The sequence below is a fragment of the Diospyros lotus genome, chromosome 4 (assembly GCF_014633365.1).
Source record: "Diospyros lotus cultivar Yz01 chromosome 4, ASM1463336v1, whole genome shotgun sequence".
Classification (NCBI taxonomy): domain Eukaryota; kingdom Viridiplantae; phylum Streptophyta; class Magnoliopsida; order Ericales; family Ebenaceae; genus Diospyros; species Diospyros lotus.
Window position 1 is genome coordinate 44969439 of NC_068341.1, and position 17189 is coordinate 44986627.

General features: G+C 38.6%; 1 protein-coding gene across 5 annotated transcripts in view; it reads right to left on the bottom strand.

The window, feature by feature from the left end:
* Positions 1–17189, bottom strand: part of LOC127799138 (TOM1-like protein 5) — a 66447-nt gene that overhangs the window by 48466 nt on the left and 792 nt on the right. For 2 of the 5 annotated variants that reach the window (XM_052332887.1, XM_052332886.1), the window contains exon 2: positions 9018–9131. In XM_052332887.1, coding sequence (XP_052188847.1) covers positions 9018–9118 — 101 coding nt within the window. In that variant the 5' untranslated portion in view covers positions 9119–9131. Of the gene's footprint in view, positions 1–915; positions 1061–9017; positions 9132–17189 lie in introns of those variants that run through there. The other 3 variants (XM_052332888.1, XM_052332889.1, XM_052332890.1) reach the window with 3 other exon arrangements.

Genomic DNA, 17189 nt, shown 5'->3' on the forward strand with positions numbered 1-17189 from the left:
AAGCTTTGAAATTTCTTCATTTAATTCGTTCTTTCAAAGGAAGCCTTCCATTCTTCCAATCCAATGCTTCCAAATGCCCCTCATGTGGCCTTCAAGATAAATCTCTTTATCTACTTCTTTTGGTAAGCCAATACAACCCTTCCAAGTTTTATTACTTTTGACTTTAAGGGTGAATCTAATTATTACCATCATAAAGCTTTAGGACTTTAGGAAAAATTCTCCAATCCCAACTCTCCAACTCAAGTCTTCTTAGATAAGTATTCATCATTACAAATATTTCTATTTGTTGGAACGTTTCGCGTTCCATGTATGTTTGGTGTGCCAGGAGCTAAGGAAGTGAGCGAGGCAAACGGGAAAAAATCTGTGGATGTTTAAATATTTTTTTTGTCGTTTTATGTAATCCTATTTCAGAAGTGTTGTAATTATTTGGAGATTGTACTTTTTTTTTCTTATGTTAGACTTTAACTCTGTCCCATTGAAAGGTTTGTGCATATTTAGCTTGTATGGGAACCCTACAAACATTTTGGTAGGTTCGATCCATTGTTTTCGCTACTTAGGGTTTCCAAACACCTCTTGGGCAATTAGGTGTAAACCTACCATGTTACTTGAGACGAGGAAGTGTTACAGCAAGTCTCTCGAACCAGTTTACTCAAGAGGGCTCCGTTGAACAGCCCAAATTTTCAAATACCCAAGCCACCCCTACTTAAAGGTAATAGACCATATCATGAACCACAAGATTAACTTGCACTCATCATCACCCAATTGAAAAAGATTGTCCTAAGTTCTCTAGGAATTATCCACGCACTCATGAATCATAAACAAACACCAGTAAGTGGGAACATTAACCAAGTTGCTCTTAATGAATGTTAGGCCTATTGGCTACCACTTTCTACTGTTCAAAAAATAACAGATCACCTGTCCACAACAACTTAACAGCCACCCTTTTCATTGAGGCCCATTCCAAGAAATAAATCATAACTTCACGAGAACAATGCACAAACCGCAATCCCTTTCCATCAACAGCTCAAACTATATTTACTCCATTTCTCGTAATAAAGTTCGTAATACTCAATACCTGAAAAAACAAAGTTATACTATTCGGAGCATTGATAAAATGTTTTGGAATATGACAAGCCCGTTCTTCTATGATAGGCTTTCTTACCCTTTTCCATAACAGCTTTCCCCCATTTCACTCCATGTAATTTATTTTTGGGCATGCATGACATCCCATGGTCCAGAGTAACAAAAATAATGAGTAAGAAGTGGGGAATCAACAGAGAGTCCAACAGCAATGCTAGAAAGTGATATCAAAATATATTGACACAGTGATTACAAGAGCGAAGAAAAGTCAAACAAGAAATTATTGTGAAACGACTTTCACCTTGCCAAATGAAATGATGTTACACTATTATGGATCCAAAAAGGGGTATTTAGTTACATTTGTCCTCTGTATTTATGACGCAGCGTGTAGCGCGCGTGTGAAAGAACACACCAAAATAAACCCTTGAAAAAACAAACTTCAATAGTCGAAGCTTGACTTTCAAAACAACAACATATCCAACATTTATCCCACTATGTGGGGTCGACTACATGTGTTATATCTAGGGTTGCTGGAACTAATTTCTTGGATAGAAATTCTACCACACTTACTCTCACACACTCACGGATTTGATCTAAGGAACGGATTTAATAGAATCAACAGAAAATAAAATAGAAAACAGAATTAAACCAAACAAGAAACACAAACCACACATCCACAAGAACATCAAGATTATGCTGGTTCATGCCATGTGAATGGCACTACATCCAGCCTCTAAGATCCTCCCGAGAGCAATCTTTATTTCCAGAAAATGATCAGTACAGTAGCGGCCCTTCTCTCCCTTCTATTCCCGAGCGCCCCAATTGTTTTCCCCTAAGATTACAAAGCTAACAGCCCTAGCCTTTCTCTCAGAAACAATCAGCACTCGTTACAAACAGAAAAATGAGAACTCTCTCTCCATTTGCTACCCCTTACCCTCTATTTATAATAGTGGGTGGATGTCCCAATGAATATTATAGATATTTACAGTTTAACCCCCAAACTATAACTAATTACAATTTAGGTTACAACTTCTATCTAAAATTTTCAAAAGGAACTCTAGCAAACTGACATCATTCACTGCTACTGCCATCATCTTCTTCTTATACCATATACTCGAGACAACCTTTAACAACATGAATTCTAGACTTCCATGTATTTCTGTCTTTTATCATATCTTCATTTAGGTCCATACACTTCATATCAAACTTTAATGTCTCTCTCAAAATTTTCTTGGATTTGCCTCTACCTCTTTTTTTGACCAATTGTTCCATTTCATCAACTCTCCTCATAGGAGCGTCTCTTGGTCTCCTTTTCACATGACCAAATCACCTTAGTCTAGTCTCTCTCATCTTCTCCTCGATTGGCACTACTCCTACCTTATTACGAATAACTTCATTTCTAATTTTATCTTTTCTTGTATGGCCGCACATCCATGTTAACATCCTCATCTCCGTTACGCTTATCTTTTGCTCATGCTGGCATTTAACTGCCCAACATTCTGAACCATACAACAAGACTGGTCTTATAGCTGTCCTATAGAATTTTCCTTTCAGTTTTTATGGGATTTTACCATCACATAACACCCCCAATGCATTTCTCCATTTTATTCCACCTATCTTTATTTTATGTGTGACATCGTCATGAATTTCTCCATCTTTTTGAATCACTGATCCCAAATATCGAAAATGGTCTTTTCTTTGTAAAATTTGGTCTTCTACTTTTATTATAACATCCTCCACTTTTACATTCTTACTAAATTTACATTCCATATATTCTGTTTTCTTTCTACTTAATTTAAATCCTTTAGATTCTAAATTGTTTCTCCACAACTCAAGCTTAGTGTTCACTCTTTCTTTTGTTTCATCCACCAACACTATGTCGTCTACAAATAGCATACACCATGGCACCTCTGTCTGAATATCTTTAGTGAGTTCATCCATTACTAGAGCAAATAAGTATGGACTTAGTGCAGAACCTTGATACAGTTTTATTGTAATTTTAAACGGTTCAGTATCCCCTCTGCATGTTCTGACCCTTGTCTCTGCACCGTGATACATGTCCTTAAGGGCTTGTATATAGGCTATTCGGACTCATTTCTTCTCTAAAACCCTCCATAATACTTCTCTAGGGACCCTATCATAGGCATTTTCTAGATCTATAAACACCATATGTAGGTCCTTCTGATGATCTCGATACCTTTCCATTAGGCGCCTCAATAGGTATATAACTTCCATTGTTGACCTAGCAAACATGAAACCAAACTGATTTTCCAAGACCTCTGTTTCTTTTCTGAGCCTCTGCTCTATTACTCTCTCCCAGAGTTTCATGGTATGGCTCATTAACTTAATTCCTCTGTAATTTTCACAATTTTGAACATCTCCTTTGTTCTTGTATATAGGAACTAAAGTACTCTTCCTCCACTCATCTGGCATCTTTTTTTATTTAAGAATCGCGTTAAATAATTTCATTAGCCAGGAGATGCCCTATTCTCTCATGCATTTCCGAAGCTTGGCCTTCAAGAAGACACAAAAACAAGACTGCTAAGAAAACCCAAATAGATTGCTGAAATTTGATTGAGAAAAATTTAATTACAAACTCTAGATCCTAGGCATATTTATAGTATTTGGTGAATCCAAATCCATCTAATATTTGTAAACAAAATCTAACTAGAATCGTAATAGAAATAAATCCTAATCAAACATGAAATAAAATCTTAAATCAAGTAGAAACATGAAGTAGAATCCTAAATCAAGTAGAATCCTAAAACATATAAAGTATTAAAAAATTGTTCTGGTGTTACTATTCCGGCGTGGTCGGCTCGACCTTGGCTTGGGCCGAGTCTTGATCATTGTCCGCATCATTCATCTCCACTTGAGAAGAATTCGTCCTCGAATTATAATCCGGGTATGATAGCTCAACATTTGGCAAATACAAAGAAAGATCAACAACATTGAATGTTTTGAAAATACCCATATGATTAGACAAATCCACAACATAAGCATTATCATTGATCTTCTTTGTAATCTTGTAAGGACCATTTTTCTTTGGCTTGAGCTTGTTCTGCTTCCCTGTTGGAATCCATTCCTTCTTCAAGAATATCATGACTTCATCTCCAACTGCAAATACCTTGTGCTTCTTATACTTGTCAGTTGCTGCCTTGTACTTCTTATTCGCCTTGTGCAACTTTTGTCTGACATCTTCTTGAACTACTTGAACGTGCTCGGCTAAGTCACTAGCTACAACACTAAAACGTGGTACCTTTGGCAATTTTACCAAATCCAATGCATGATTAGGAACTTTCATGTATACGATGGAGAATGGTGATCTTCCTGTTGAGCTATGCACGGCATTGTTGTAGGCAAATTCCGCTTGAGCAATGACTAGGTCCTATTGTCTTGGCTTGTCTTTGCAAACACTGCGAATCAGATTTCCCAATGTACGATTCACCACCTCAATCTGTCCATCAGTCTGGGATGTGTTGTGCTACTGAAATTCAAAGATAAATCGAACATCCTCCACAAGGTAATCTAGAAGTGACTCAAGAACCTTGTATCACGATCTGAAGTAATAGTTTTAGGGACTCCATATAGTCGAACAATCTCCTTGAAAAACAATTTGGTTGTAGCTACTGCATTTGTCGTCTTCTTGCATGGAAGAAAATGCGCCATCTTGGAAAACCTGTCAACCACTATAAAAACAGAATCCATACCTCTTTGGGTTCGCGATAGACCCAACACGAAGTCCATAGACAAATCATCCCAAATAGCATTGGGAACAGGCAATGGCATGTAGAGACTGGTGTTAGAAGATTACCCCTTAGCTGTTTGACATATATAACATCTCGCCACAATAATAGAAACATCTCTCCTTGCTCTTAGCCAATAATACATTCCCATAACAGCTTCAATAGTCTTGTCTCTACCAAGATGCCCTACTAAACCACCACCATGCAAATCCCGAATAATTTTCTCACGAAGGGATGTGCAAGGGATGCACAACTGATTTCCCTTCATGAGAAACTCATCATGCACATAGAAATCTCCTGACGATTACTGAGACATGCATTGTTCCCACACGTGTTTGAAATCATCGTCTATCGCATATAATTCTTTCAAGTACTCAAACCCAACAATCTCAACACTAAGGGTCTAGATCAAATCCACACGCCTACTCAAAGCATCCGCCATTCGATTATGTTGTCCCGACTTATGCACAATTTGATATGGAAATTTATCAATAAAAGCAGACCATCTAGCATGCATATCATTCATCAATTGCCTTTGACTACTCAAGTACTTAAGAGCTTGGTGATCCGTGTAAAAAACAAATTCTTTGGCAATCAAGTAATGTTCTCATATCTTAAGAGCCCTCACCACTGCATAAAACTCCTTATCATAAGTAGACCACTTTCTTCTGGCTTCACACAATTTCTTACTGAAAATTGCAATTGGTCTCTTCTCTTGGGACAACACAGCACCTATACCCACTCCACTCGCATCACACTCAACTTCAAACAACTTGGCAAAGCTAAGACAAGAGCAGTACATAATTTCTCTTTTATCAAGGCGTAACTTTGCTCTTGTTCTTCATCCCAATAGAACTTTCATTTCTTTAAACACTCAGTAATTGGAGCCACAATACTACTAAAGTGTTTGATAAACCGCCTAAAGAAAGTTGCTAACCCATTGAAACTCCGCACATCACTGGCATTTTTAGGGGTTGCCCACCCTCTAATAGCTCGCACATTTTCCTCAGTTACCTTTATGCCCTCTTTGCTTATAACAAAGCCCAAGAACAACAAGCTTTCACTCATAAAAGTACACTTCTTCAAATTAGCATAAAGTTTGTTTTCCCTCAACACACTCAATGCCCCAAATATGCCCCACATGCTCATCAATAAACTTAGTGTATACCAAAGTATCATCAAAATACATCATAACGAATTTACCAATGAAATGGCGTAATACTTGATTCAATAGTCTCATGAAAGTGCTCGGTGCATTGGTTAGTTCAAAGGGCGTGACTAACCACTCAAACAACCCATCTCTCGTCTTGAAAGTTGTCTTCCACTCATCTCTAGGTCGAATTCTAATTTGATGATAACCATTTATGAGATCAATTTTGGTAAAAATCACAGCCCCATCAAGTTGATCAAGCATGTTGTCGAGCCTAGGAATTGGAAACTTGTACCCAATAGTAATCTTGTTAATGGCTCTACTGTCAACACACATCCTCCAACTCCTATCTTTCTTTGGTGTCAATAATGCTAGCACTGCACATGGACTCATGCTAGTTTGAATGTGCCATTTTCTCAACAATTCCTCTACCTGCTCACGCAAAATCTCCTTCTCTCTAGGACTCATCCTGTAGCGTGGTAAGTTAGGCAAGCTAGCACCATGAATCAAGTCAATATGGTGTTGAATATCCCTCATAGGAGGTAGCTCATTAGGTAACTCCTCAGGAACCACATCGTGAAATTCCTCCAACAATCCTTGCACCTCCATTGGAATTTGATTAACCTTCAGTGGCTCACTCACGCTCTCTCCCTTAACAACCAATAAGTGAACCTCTCGAGTATCCTTACACTCCCTCACAAACTTAGTGTGCTTATGTGTAATGGTAAGAAAATTTCGCCCCTCTACTTTAGAAGCTTTGGTTTGGTTCTTTTCCACTATGGGTAACAAAGTATAGCGCACACCTTCTTTCTCAAGCTTATATGTGTTCTTCCTACCCGAGTACTTAGTATCCACATCAAATTGCCAAGGCCTCCCAAATAAAATATGGCAAGCATCCATATCAACAATATCACAATAGACTTCGCCGGAGCACTTACCAATAGAGAAAGGCACCCTACAGCGTTCATCCACATGTATGCCACCAACTTCTTTGATCCATCCAATCATGTAAGGGCTTGGATGTTTTTCAGAAGTTAACTGCATCTTTGCCACCACGTCTCTTCCTATGATGTTCTCCTGACTTCCACTATCAATAATCAACTCAAAAGATTTTTCCTTTCACTGTACACCTCATGCGAAAAAGCTTATGCCGTTGAGTAGTATCTTCATTCTTTTGAGATAGCATTAACTTCCTCACGACACAGATATACTCCCCATGTCCATAATCTTCTTCGTCGTCCTCCCCATCAAGCCCGAAATATACTTCCTCTTCAATAACATCTTCTTCCTCCTTTTCTACAATGTTAACTGTTTTCCTCCTTGGGCAATCACTAGATCGATGCCCAACCTCATTGCACTTGAAACACTTTAAAAAATAGACTTCGCATAAGGATTAGGGGATTTTGAAAGATTAGAAGTAGAATCTCGAATGTTTCCCCCTGTTGTAGCCTTGTCAGGGTTGATTGTATGAGGTGGATTTGAGGGTTGCGCTCCCTGAACTGACTTACCTTTTTCAAAAGCTGTTTGTTTATTTTCATCCCCACTATACCGACGATAGTTGTCATTGCGGACTCTCTCACTCAACATTAACTCGGCCTTTAAAGCTAAGTTTCTTGCTTCTTGCACACTCAGAACCATCTAAACCCCAATTTTATCACGAATGGCAGACTTCAATCTATTCAAATAACGAGCTGCTTGTTGATTGTCACTTTCAGACAATTGGTTTCTCTCCACTAATTGCAGAAACTCAGAGGCATATTCATTCACATTCTTCATTCCCTGTGCACATCTTTGATAAGGTTCAAACATGTATTGTTCATAATCAGAGAGTAAAAACCTACCTCTTAACAGCTGCTTCATTCGTCTCCATGTCTGAACTGGTTGTCGACCTTCCCTCAATCTTGTCTCTCTCAATCACTCCCACCAAACAGATGCACCGCCCTTCAATTTGTAAGCCACTAACTTTACTTGTCGTTCATCTGGGATCTCCATGTATTTGAAAAAACGGTCAACCTCAATGATCCAATCCAGGAACCCCTCAATATCAAGATCTCCACTAAAGGTAGGAATATCAACTTTTAGTTTATACTCATCGTTGCCCCAATGTTTGTGTTGATGCGCATTCCTCCTGCCCCCTCTACCACCAGGGTTAGCTATTGCGCGATCAAGATCATCCTCTTCATTGCTATCTTCAACCACTGGTCTTCTAGGATTGACAAGGACATGATTAATGGGTGGTCTCCCCACTCCGGCTTGATTCGCCCCATTATTCAGGTTCCTGTCATCATCAACTCGTAGTAGGGCGCCCAATTGGTTGTTAATTTGCTCCAATCGCTGCTGGATAGTACGAGTTACTTCCCGTTGTTCTTCGATTGCTCTCCAAATTGCGGACAACCCCTGATCACCGTCACGAGACTGGTTGCTACCGTTACCTTCAAGATTGGCCATCTGATTGGTTGATGAACCGCTCTAATACCACCAGACGCAGCGTGTAACACGTGTGTAAAAAAACACACCAAAATAAATTCTTAAAAGAGCAAACTTCAATGGCCAAAATTTGGCTTTCAAGAAGACGCAAAAACAAGACTGTTTTGCTAAGAAAACCCAAATAGGTTGCTGAAATTTGATTGAGAAAAACTTGATTACAAATTCTAAATCCTAGGAATATTTATAGTATTTGGCTAATCCAAATCCAGCTAATATTTGTAAACAAAATCCAACTAGAATCCTAATAGAAATAAATCCTAATCAAACATGAAATAGAATCCTAAATCAAGTAGAATCCTAAAACATATGAAGTATTAAAATATTGTTCCGGTGCTACTATTCCGGCGTGGTTGGCTCAGCCTTGGCTTGGGCCGGGCCTTGATCAATGTCCGCATCAATCTAGATCATATAGCATGCACATCTTCCATAAAGAGCAAAGATATTAACATTGTCTAAAAGAGATAATATAGTGACAGTATTGATCAACAAAAACTACACGGGATGTACCATTCACATTATATCTGAAACATTTAACAGTGATAAGTTGGGTGTACCTTTGATCATGTGATACCAATTCACAAATTTCAATGTTTTTTGTCCAATCCATTTCAGTTAGCTTTTCACTGGTTGCAGAATTGACAAGCTCAGCTGCCATTTTTGTCTTATTTCTGGATCAAGAAACAAGCCCAAAGCAAATAAATAGGTAACAGTCTCAAGGACAGAGTAAAAATTGTCAATTAAAATTGAAAAATATTTCAATAGAAAATTTCAGATAACAGGAGGAAATCAACTTGAGTAACATCATTATGACAAATTGACAAACTTTATGAGGTTAGTCAACACTCTAGGAGTGAGCTCAATCAGATTGATGTGTATGTTCATGCTAACTTGAAGTATAGGGTTTATAATGCCAAGAAGCCAACAATAGTGCCTTGCTCATTTGTTTTTTGGGTTGTTTTAATTCTCATTCTGATTCCACAATCTAGCATAATGGCAAGAGATCATCTGCCCCTAACAGCAGCACAAGTTAAAAATCAAAAGAATGGATCTCTTCACACCCACGGTCAAGTAGACTGCCTATTCCCTCTCCTATTATAGTAAAAACAAGAGTCATGTGCACTGAGTTATAGCCTTCTCTTTGTATATATTATGTACATCATTTGCTTACAATTAAGCATCAAATACCTTTACTTGAAGAAAATAATTAATACTGAAATTAATTAAAGCAAATGTATATAATGAGACAAGAGAATACACTCAACAAGCATTATTGTCATTAAGTCTACAAGTCCACTCGTACAAAATGACTCCCAAGTATTTCCAGGTTTAAGTATTGAGATGATTAAAACTGTAAACAAATAAATATTCCATTTGTACAGACAAAAAATAACCAGTATTTTTTTCATTTTCTTACAGTAAAAACACATATATATGCTTTATTATAACAAGATAGTTATTATTTTTCACATTCTACCGACTAGAAAAGAATTATGCATCAAACTATTAATTAAGACTTTAGAAATCACTAAATTTAAAAGTTCAATGTGTTGGCTTCTAGTGTTATTGAATTAAAAATTATAGAGGAAATATAATTATAGAGTTATAGAATTAAAAATTATATAGGAAGCATAATCAAATATTATTTTTACTTTATAATTGATTCTTTTACTTGTTTTTCTAAACTTAAATAGTTCTAACTCTGATAAACACATATGCCCACTACGAAGAAATAATCCTCCAAGTTTTGAGTCCCAAGAAAAAGGACTATTTAGATAGTCTCAGGCACATACCCAAACATGTCCAATAAGTACCATTCCACATAATATTCAACATGATGAGAAGATGAAGCTGAGATGGATTTTTTCTTTTTGAATCTCGTGTTTTCTTTCTAGGGCCTTAAAATGGTCAAACCTATATGTTGCAATGTTAGGCTAATCAATAATGGATGAGTCAATTAGACCAGGTGCAAAGAAGTTGCATGGTGACCTTATCCTTTTAGGTCTCATTATGAGCAGGTAGCGAACAAGGCCTGATACGGATACTGAAGTTTCAAGAATCCTCTCCATTTAGAGAGATGGTTAACTCCATCACTTATAAATACTACAAGGAGGCCAATGATGTGTGGATAATTAAGTTAAATTCAAATGATTTATCCTCAAGATAATGCTCCTAAAATTTCGGTATTCTCAAAGCTGAAGATAAGGCCTAATATCTCTCCTTTTAGTTAGCTTATTTTGTTTTTCAGTTTCTAGTTTATCTATAAGTTTAAACTAATTATGTTTTGTAGATAAGTTAGACTTGTATAATAGGTAGGATTCCTATCTCCTAATCTTGTATAAATTCAATTCTATCAATGAAGCCGAGATCATCTCTCTATTCCAATTAATTCTTCACGATGCATGGATTAGAATCACGGATTTTGCTAGAATCAAGGTGAAGGGCTATGGGAGGCCTGTACTAGTAATGATTAAGGTTAGCCTAGGCTCACTTTGTCTACATTGCTACATTGGCGTGTTATAACCCTAGGGTTTGGCTAGGGTTTAAATGGAAAATTGAGAAGAATTCGGGAGAGAAAGAGAGAGGAATTGGAGGGAGAGCAAGAATAGAAGTAGAACAGAGAGGAAGCACAAAGGTGCGAGAGATAAATCTGGGAGAGAACTGAAGAGAGAGAAGCATTCAATCAATTATTACTTAATATACTCCAAAAGGGCCTCTCGGGTAGCTTATATAGCTACTCTTACTATTAGTGCTTTTAGTTATCATTTGTAACGGAAAGTATTACAATTTCTCATCTAAAACAAAAATGTAACTAAAGAAATACAAGAAAAATACAAATCAGTAATTGCCGCATGCTTAATGACCATTGTATCCTAAGGTCATGACAATCCCCTCTCCTTAAAAGATTTCTCGTCCCCAAGAAATCACAGCAAGGTTCTGAAATGATTTTGGCCATTGATTCTACATGCCTCCCCTCAAAAAAAATTACTTCATCCAATTCTCATCTTCACTATCTAGTCTCTTCTTCGCCTTTTCTTATTCATAGCTCTTGGTTTCCTTTTCCTTTGCCTTCCCATTTCTTTTTCTCCAAAAACAGCAGTATTATGATTTGTTGCAACACCTAGTTCAGCCACCCACCCATTCCCTATTGCTATCAGAATTAATTTTAATTGACCAGTCATACCTTCCACCATATCATCTCCAATAGTAGAAAGGAATTCAAATTGCTCTGCAGGCCAAAACCAGATTCGATGTTGCCGCTCTCCGAATTTGAACAAGCAAAATAGCAAAAAACCCTTCCACAATCTTCCTAGACTTATCACGTTTCTTCCATTCATCTTGCTTCAATAGTGTCCTTTGTTCCTCCTGAGTTGTTTCTTGCTTTCTTTCATTCACCAACAGTTCTTCTTCAACCAGTTTCTCCTTCATTGGTGTCACTGTGCTATCTCCAGTATATGCCCTCCCTTCCTTCCTTGGCATCTGGAATTGCATGATTCACTTTAGTTGCTTGATCAACTTCTTGTTGTAAACTAGAGTTAGCCATAGAAATACCTTTGCTCTACTGGTTGCTCTTAAGCTAACTTCTCAGCAGCATCTCATGCTTTCTGCAAATGGCATCCAGTGCCAATTATTGCAACCTCGTCCCATCTGTTGCTTGTTCCACCATAGTAGGACAACACATCTCCACCATAGGCCTCAGCATATCGTTGAGACCATTACTGAATTTCGACACAAAGTAAGACTCATTCAAGGTCGGATGGGAGTTGAGCATCAGCGTTTTCCATTCCTCAAACCTGACCTTATAATTTGTTATTAAGCCCTTTTGTTTTAGGTTGTTGAGTTCTTCATTGCATCTCTCACCTCCGGCCTAATTTAATTTTACTCCACCTGTTGTCTGCCAACTGTGAGCATTAGGTATGCTTCCAACGCTTGCTCGAATTGGACCTACTATGGATCTTAAGCTTTCCTTTATCTCTAGAAGCTGACTCCATGGACGAGTAACGTCAAGATCTCCACCTGTCATCGGCTCTAATCTCTTTCTCTGGATAATCGAATCCAAATTCTGCTTGGAAAGTAACTTTGCTAGAAGACCAATCTGAAATCGATTGGCCATCATAATCATAATTTCATCCAACTGTCTATTTATTCTAGTGCATGTTTCCTCAAATCTTGTGTCCATGACTTGCTTCTGAACTACTTCTACTATGTAACTATGTCATAACTCTTGAATGCGCTAAATTCGCCTGAAAATCACAGCTCGTTTATGATCTACTTTGATGAAGTCGAAACTCTCTTGGCTAGCATCGTCTTCAATTTCGGGCCAAAGTTTGCTTCGCACAGCATTGCCTTGCAAATTCAAGTTCAATTCCACCTCAAACGAAATCCACTGAGATCCGGAGCAGAAGGAGTCGCCTGTCAATTTGATGCTCTAATCGCCATAGTTACTATGGAGAATCTACAGGCTCTTCGTTGCCTTCAAGTCAAACCAAGAATCACCGTTAAAGATTAGATTTATCACTATCGAGGATCATCGTCGAACCAAGCTAGAATTTGCCTTCAAATTCCAAACCTAATGGCTACGAGTTTGCCAATTGTCGGACTTGCTTGCAGCTACTTGCGACCGCTATAGATTCAAGATCGCCCCAAGCTTGCGTCCAATTCTTACCCAATCACCAACCACTGGCTCCGAAATCACCGACTCTGCTGCAATCTTCTTCAAGTCTCTGTCAAAACTCCCCTATCCTACTTCGCCCTCAAGATCAGAACTAGAATTGCCTGAGCTCGGTCGTTACCACCTAACACTGCTCTATCTTTCAATTTCGAACCACTTCGGATTAAACGATGCAATTGCCGAGACTTAGCAAAATTCACATCCACGAAGCTACCACCTGCTTCCCCTTCAAAATTCAAGTCGGATCGAAATACGAAATCGGCTTCGCCTACAATTCACCGGAATTCCACCAGGCTTAGTTACACTAAATTGCCTTGGTTACTACTAAAAACTTCTGGATCACCGCCAAGAATCGTTAGCTTTGATACCAAATGTTACGACCCAAGGGTTTGGCTAGGGTTTACATGGAAAATTGAGAAGAATTCGGGAGAGAGAGAGAGGAATTGGAAGGAGCCAGCAAGAATAGAAGTAGAACAGAGAGGAAGGGAGAGAAGAGCACAAAGATGCGAGAGAGAAATCTGGGAGAGAACTGAAGAGAGAGAAGCATTCAATCAATTATTACTTAATATCCTCCAAAAGAGCCTCACGGGTAGCTTATATAGCTACTCTTACTATTAGTGCTTTCAGTTATCATTTGTAACTAAAAGTATTACAACTTCTCATCTAAAACAGAAATGTAACTAAAGAAATACAAGAAAAATACAAATCAGTAATTGTCGCATGCTTAATGACTATTGTATCCTAGGGTCATGACATGGTGGAGTCAAGCCTCTACAGCAACGTTGAACTACTTTTTTAATTGTGTGTCCATTGCTCGTTAGATTTAACGATATTGAATGCAAGTAACAGACCAATATGCACTAGGAATGAAACTAGATCAGATGGTGTAAAAAATTCAGTGGGGGTAAGCACTATAAGTTAGTGTTAGTGACCTAGATACTAGATTTACACTGCATGTGATGTATGTGCATGGCACTAATGATGTAATCTTGTTAATATATAAAAGGTTATATCTTCACTCAAACTCTCCGTTTTTCCTTTTTGAATTAATCTGGAGATTTCCTAGTAGATATCTAATTCTTAAAGAGTTAAGAATGATGTGACACAGATGTCTAGTTCAAGATTTCTTAAAAGAATTTCTGGTCCTGAGATTTATTAAAAGGGGAATATGGTTTATCCATTACAGACCAGCACATATGCTACTACCATTATTTAGATGAGTCGTATGCCACCTTACATGAGATGGGAATAGTAAACATGTGGGTAGGTGTAGTTGAACATCTACAGAATGTGACGCCTGTGACATATCACATGGCTTTGAGAATTAATGATCTATTGCTGGTTCTCAATTGCTTATTTGGTCCTTTGACCGGAAGCGACAAAGTTGTCTTGTGCATTGGTGTCGAAGATTTACCATTGGGCAGAACCATCCGGAGTAAGAGGTGGGAGTGCTGGTTGTGTGGTCTTCGTGCAGTGGTGTATAGAGGTAAATGCTCACTAATGGGATCCATTTGTCAAACCCTTGAATTAGGGCTGACGATTTTGGTAATTACAAAATGTAGGAGTAAGTGAGAGAGAGAGAACGAGAGGGAGGAAGAGATGATCCTTATTATTCATTCAATGCCCTTCCATCTTGCCGAAGGTCTCTATTATAGAGCCTCTAGCTACGTCATCTTCTCTAACTAACCTAACAGCCATGCTAGGTGTTATACAAGTTAGTTATTCCCTTTCGCACCTAACCTCTTAACCCCTTTCTGTTAGCCCTCCTAACAACTTATACATCACTAATTTCCCCAATTACAAACATACCCATAGGGTCATGACACCATTGTCCTCCATCTAATAAGAGTGAATATCCTATGTGGTCTTAGTTGGTTGTGGTTGGTAAACCCTTAGCTAGGGTGAGCATGATTGGAAAGGTGTTTCTGATGTCAGAAGAAGTTCTGAGATGCTACCTCAATCACACCATACTGGATCTGGCATAGTCACCGAGTCTAGTGAGTTTAATCAATCCATGACACTCACTCGATGGGATGTATATCAGTGGAAGGATTGATGTGCACGGTAATCGAAAAACCTTAATAAATTCATCTGAAGCTCAGACTTCATCGCCATTAGGATCGTCTTAAGTCTCGACTAGGGATACTCATGATCTTTCAGGATGTTATGGGGATTTGGAGAGATCTTCTTAGTAGGTCGAAATGTTCGACCGACGTCAAGGAGTTGACGTGTCTTGATTGCTACATGGTCATGGACTTAGAAAGCCACACGCAAACCAAGTGATGTGTCCAATTATTAATTCATTACTGTAAGTGTGTTCCTCTTCATTAAAGAGTTAATGATGCCAGTTGCGATTAAGTGTTAACCAAACTGATCCAGATGTATGGGAGATTGCTAAGATTTAGCGGGGCACATTGTTAAGAGTTAACAGGCTTTGGTTCCACTAAGTGTTAGTGGAAAGGCTATTAAGTGTTAATAGCGGGGCTAAAGTGCAATATTTCATAATGGCTACTAACATAACTGATTGACCGGAAAGCTTATAGCTATCAACCGCTTGGAGCGGTTGACCGCTTCTATCAAAGCTGTCGACCGTTAGTGCCAGGCACAGCCTCCTATGAAGTGCTATATCTTGTGGTTGTTGGAGGAAATGGAGGCTCCACTAGCGCATTTGGAAGCTTGGAGAAGAAGAGAGAAACTTCAGAGCTCTCTCAGTTGCTTCTTTCTTCTTCCTTCTTGTTGCTTCCTCCATTGTTGCATGCAAGCTGAAGGATTGTTCTTGCTCCAATCCTTAGAAGCTTGCTTGTCTCTTGGATATCTTGTTGCTGTTGGATAGCAAGGAGCAAACCTTGGAACTACTCCAGCTCTGCATCACCTTCCTCGAGAAGGTGCTAGCCGTGCTCCGAGGAAGGGTTCGGTAGCAACTCAGGCATGGACAAACTAGGACCTCCACATTTGAGGAGGCGGGCTAGTCACCCGACTTGAGGGTTCGTGGGAGCGGCTTGGAGTTGGCTTTGTGGACAACCGGCAATTGCAAACTCTTCCTAAGAGGTATTTCTGAATCCCCCTATGGTTGGTTTTAGTTTTGAGCGTATGGATGAATTATACCGAGTCTTGCAAGGGCTGTTTTGCTTCTTCTGTTTGCTTTGGTTTTTGAAAAGTTCTAAAAATCGGTGTCCCTTGTATTGATCCACCAAGTGTTGGTTTTTCGAGCCTCTTCCTTTCACTATAGACGGTATCCAAAATCTAGTCTAAATTGTGACATGAATGGTTTGTATTACACATATCAAAACATGCCCTTTGGCCCATTTCATTTTACTTCTTTTACTACCAGACACTTTGAAAAACAATGAGCCGCTCAGAAATCAAGGAGATCAACTTCACTAATGTTTAGAGAAATAGGAAAAATGTATTCCAATTTTACATTTGGAAACTACTCCCATCAGCAGTTCCCATTCCTGTTCCTAACAATGGGCACCATTGTTGGAACAGCAGTTCTCCTCTGGAACCACTAGCCCAGCCAGCTGTTATCCCCAGGCTCCTATAGCCAGTGTAATGGCCTATGACGTCTGTGACAGCATGGGACTTTGTGGGAGAGGGTTATTATGGGAAATAGTTTAGGAAAGTTTTACTTGCGAATTTTTTTATGGAGGGTTGTGAAGTGATCCTTCTTAACATACAAGCAGGAATTTGATGATCTTGAAAATTGGGATCAAGCAAAACAAAACCACTGTCAAGGAAAAGCACCCATCTATGTTGTACTCATAAGCTATTAGCGGAAGCACAACCTTCCTCATCGGCAGGACCTCATAATTTTGAGCTCAGTTGAGTAACTGTTTTAACTTATCCTGAACTATAATCAGTAATAAGATTAAGAGCAAAGTTCAACTAGCCTTGTAATTTTCAAACCAACCGATCCCAAATTTCTTAACTTAATTTTCCCAGCAGATGAAATGTCACCTCCATTCATATGTGGTGAAGAAATGTGGAAAATAATTCATACAATTCATTATCACGCTGCTATTCCTTGGATTTTGTTCAAATTAATAAAAGGCTGGAA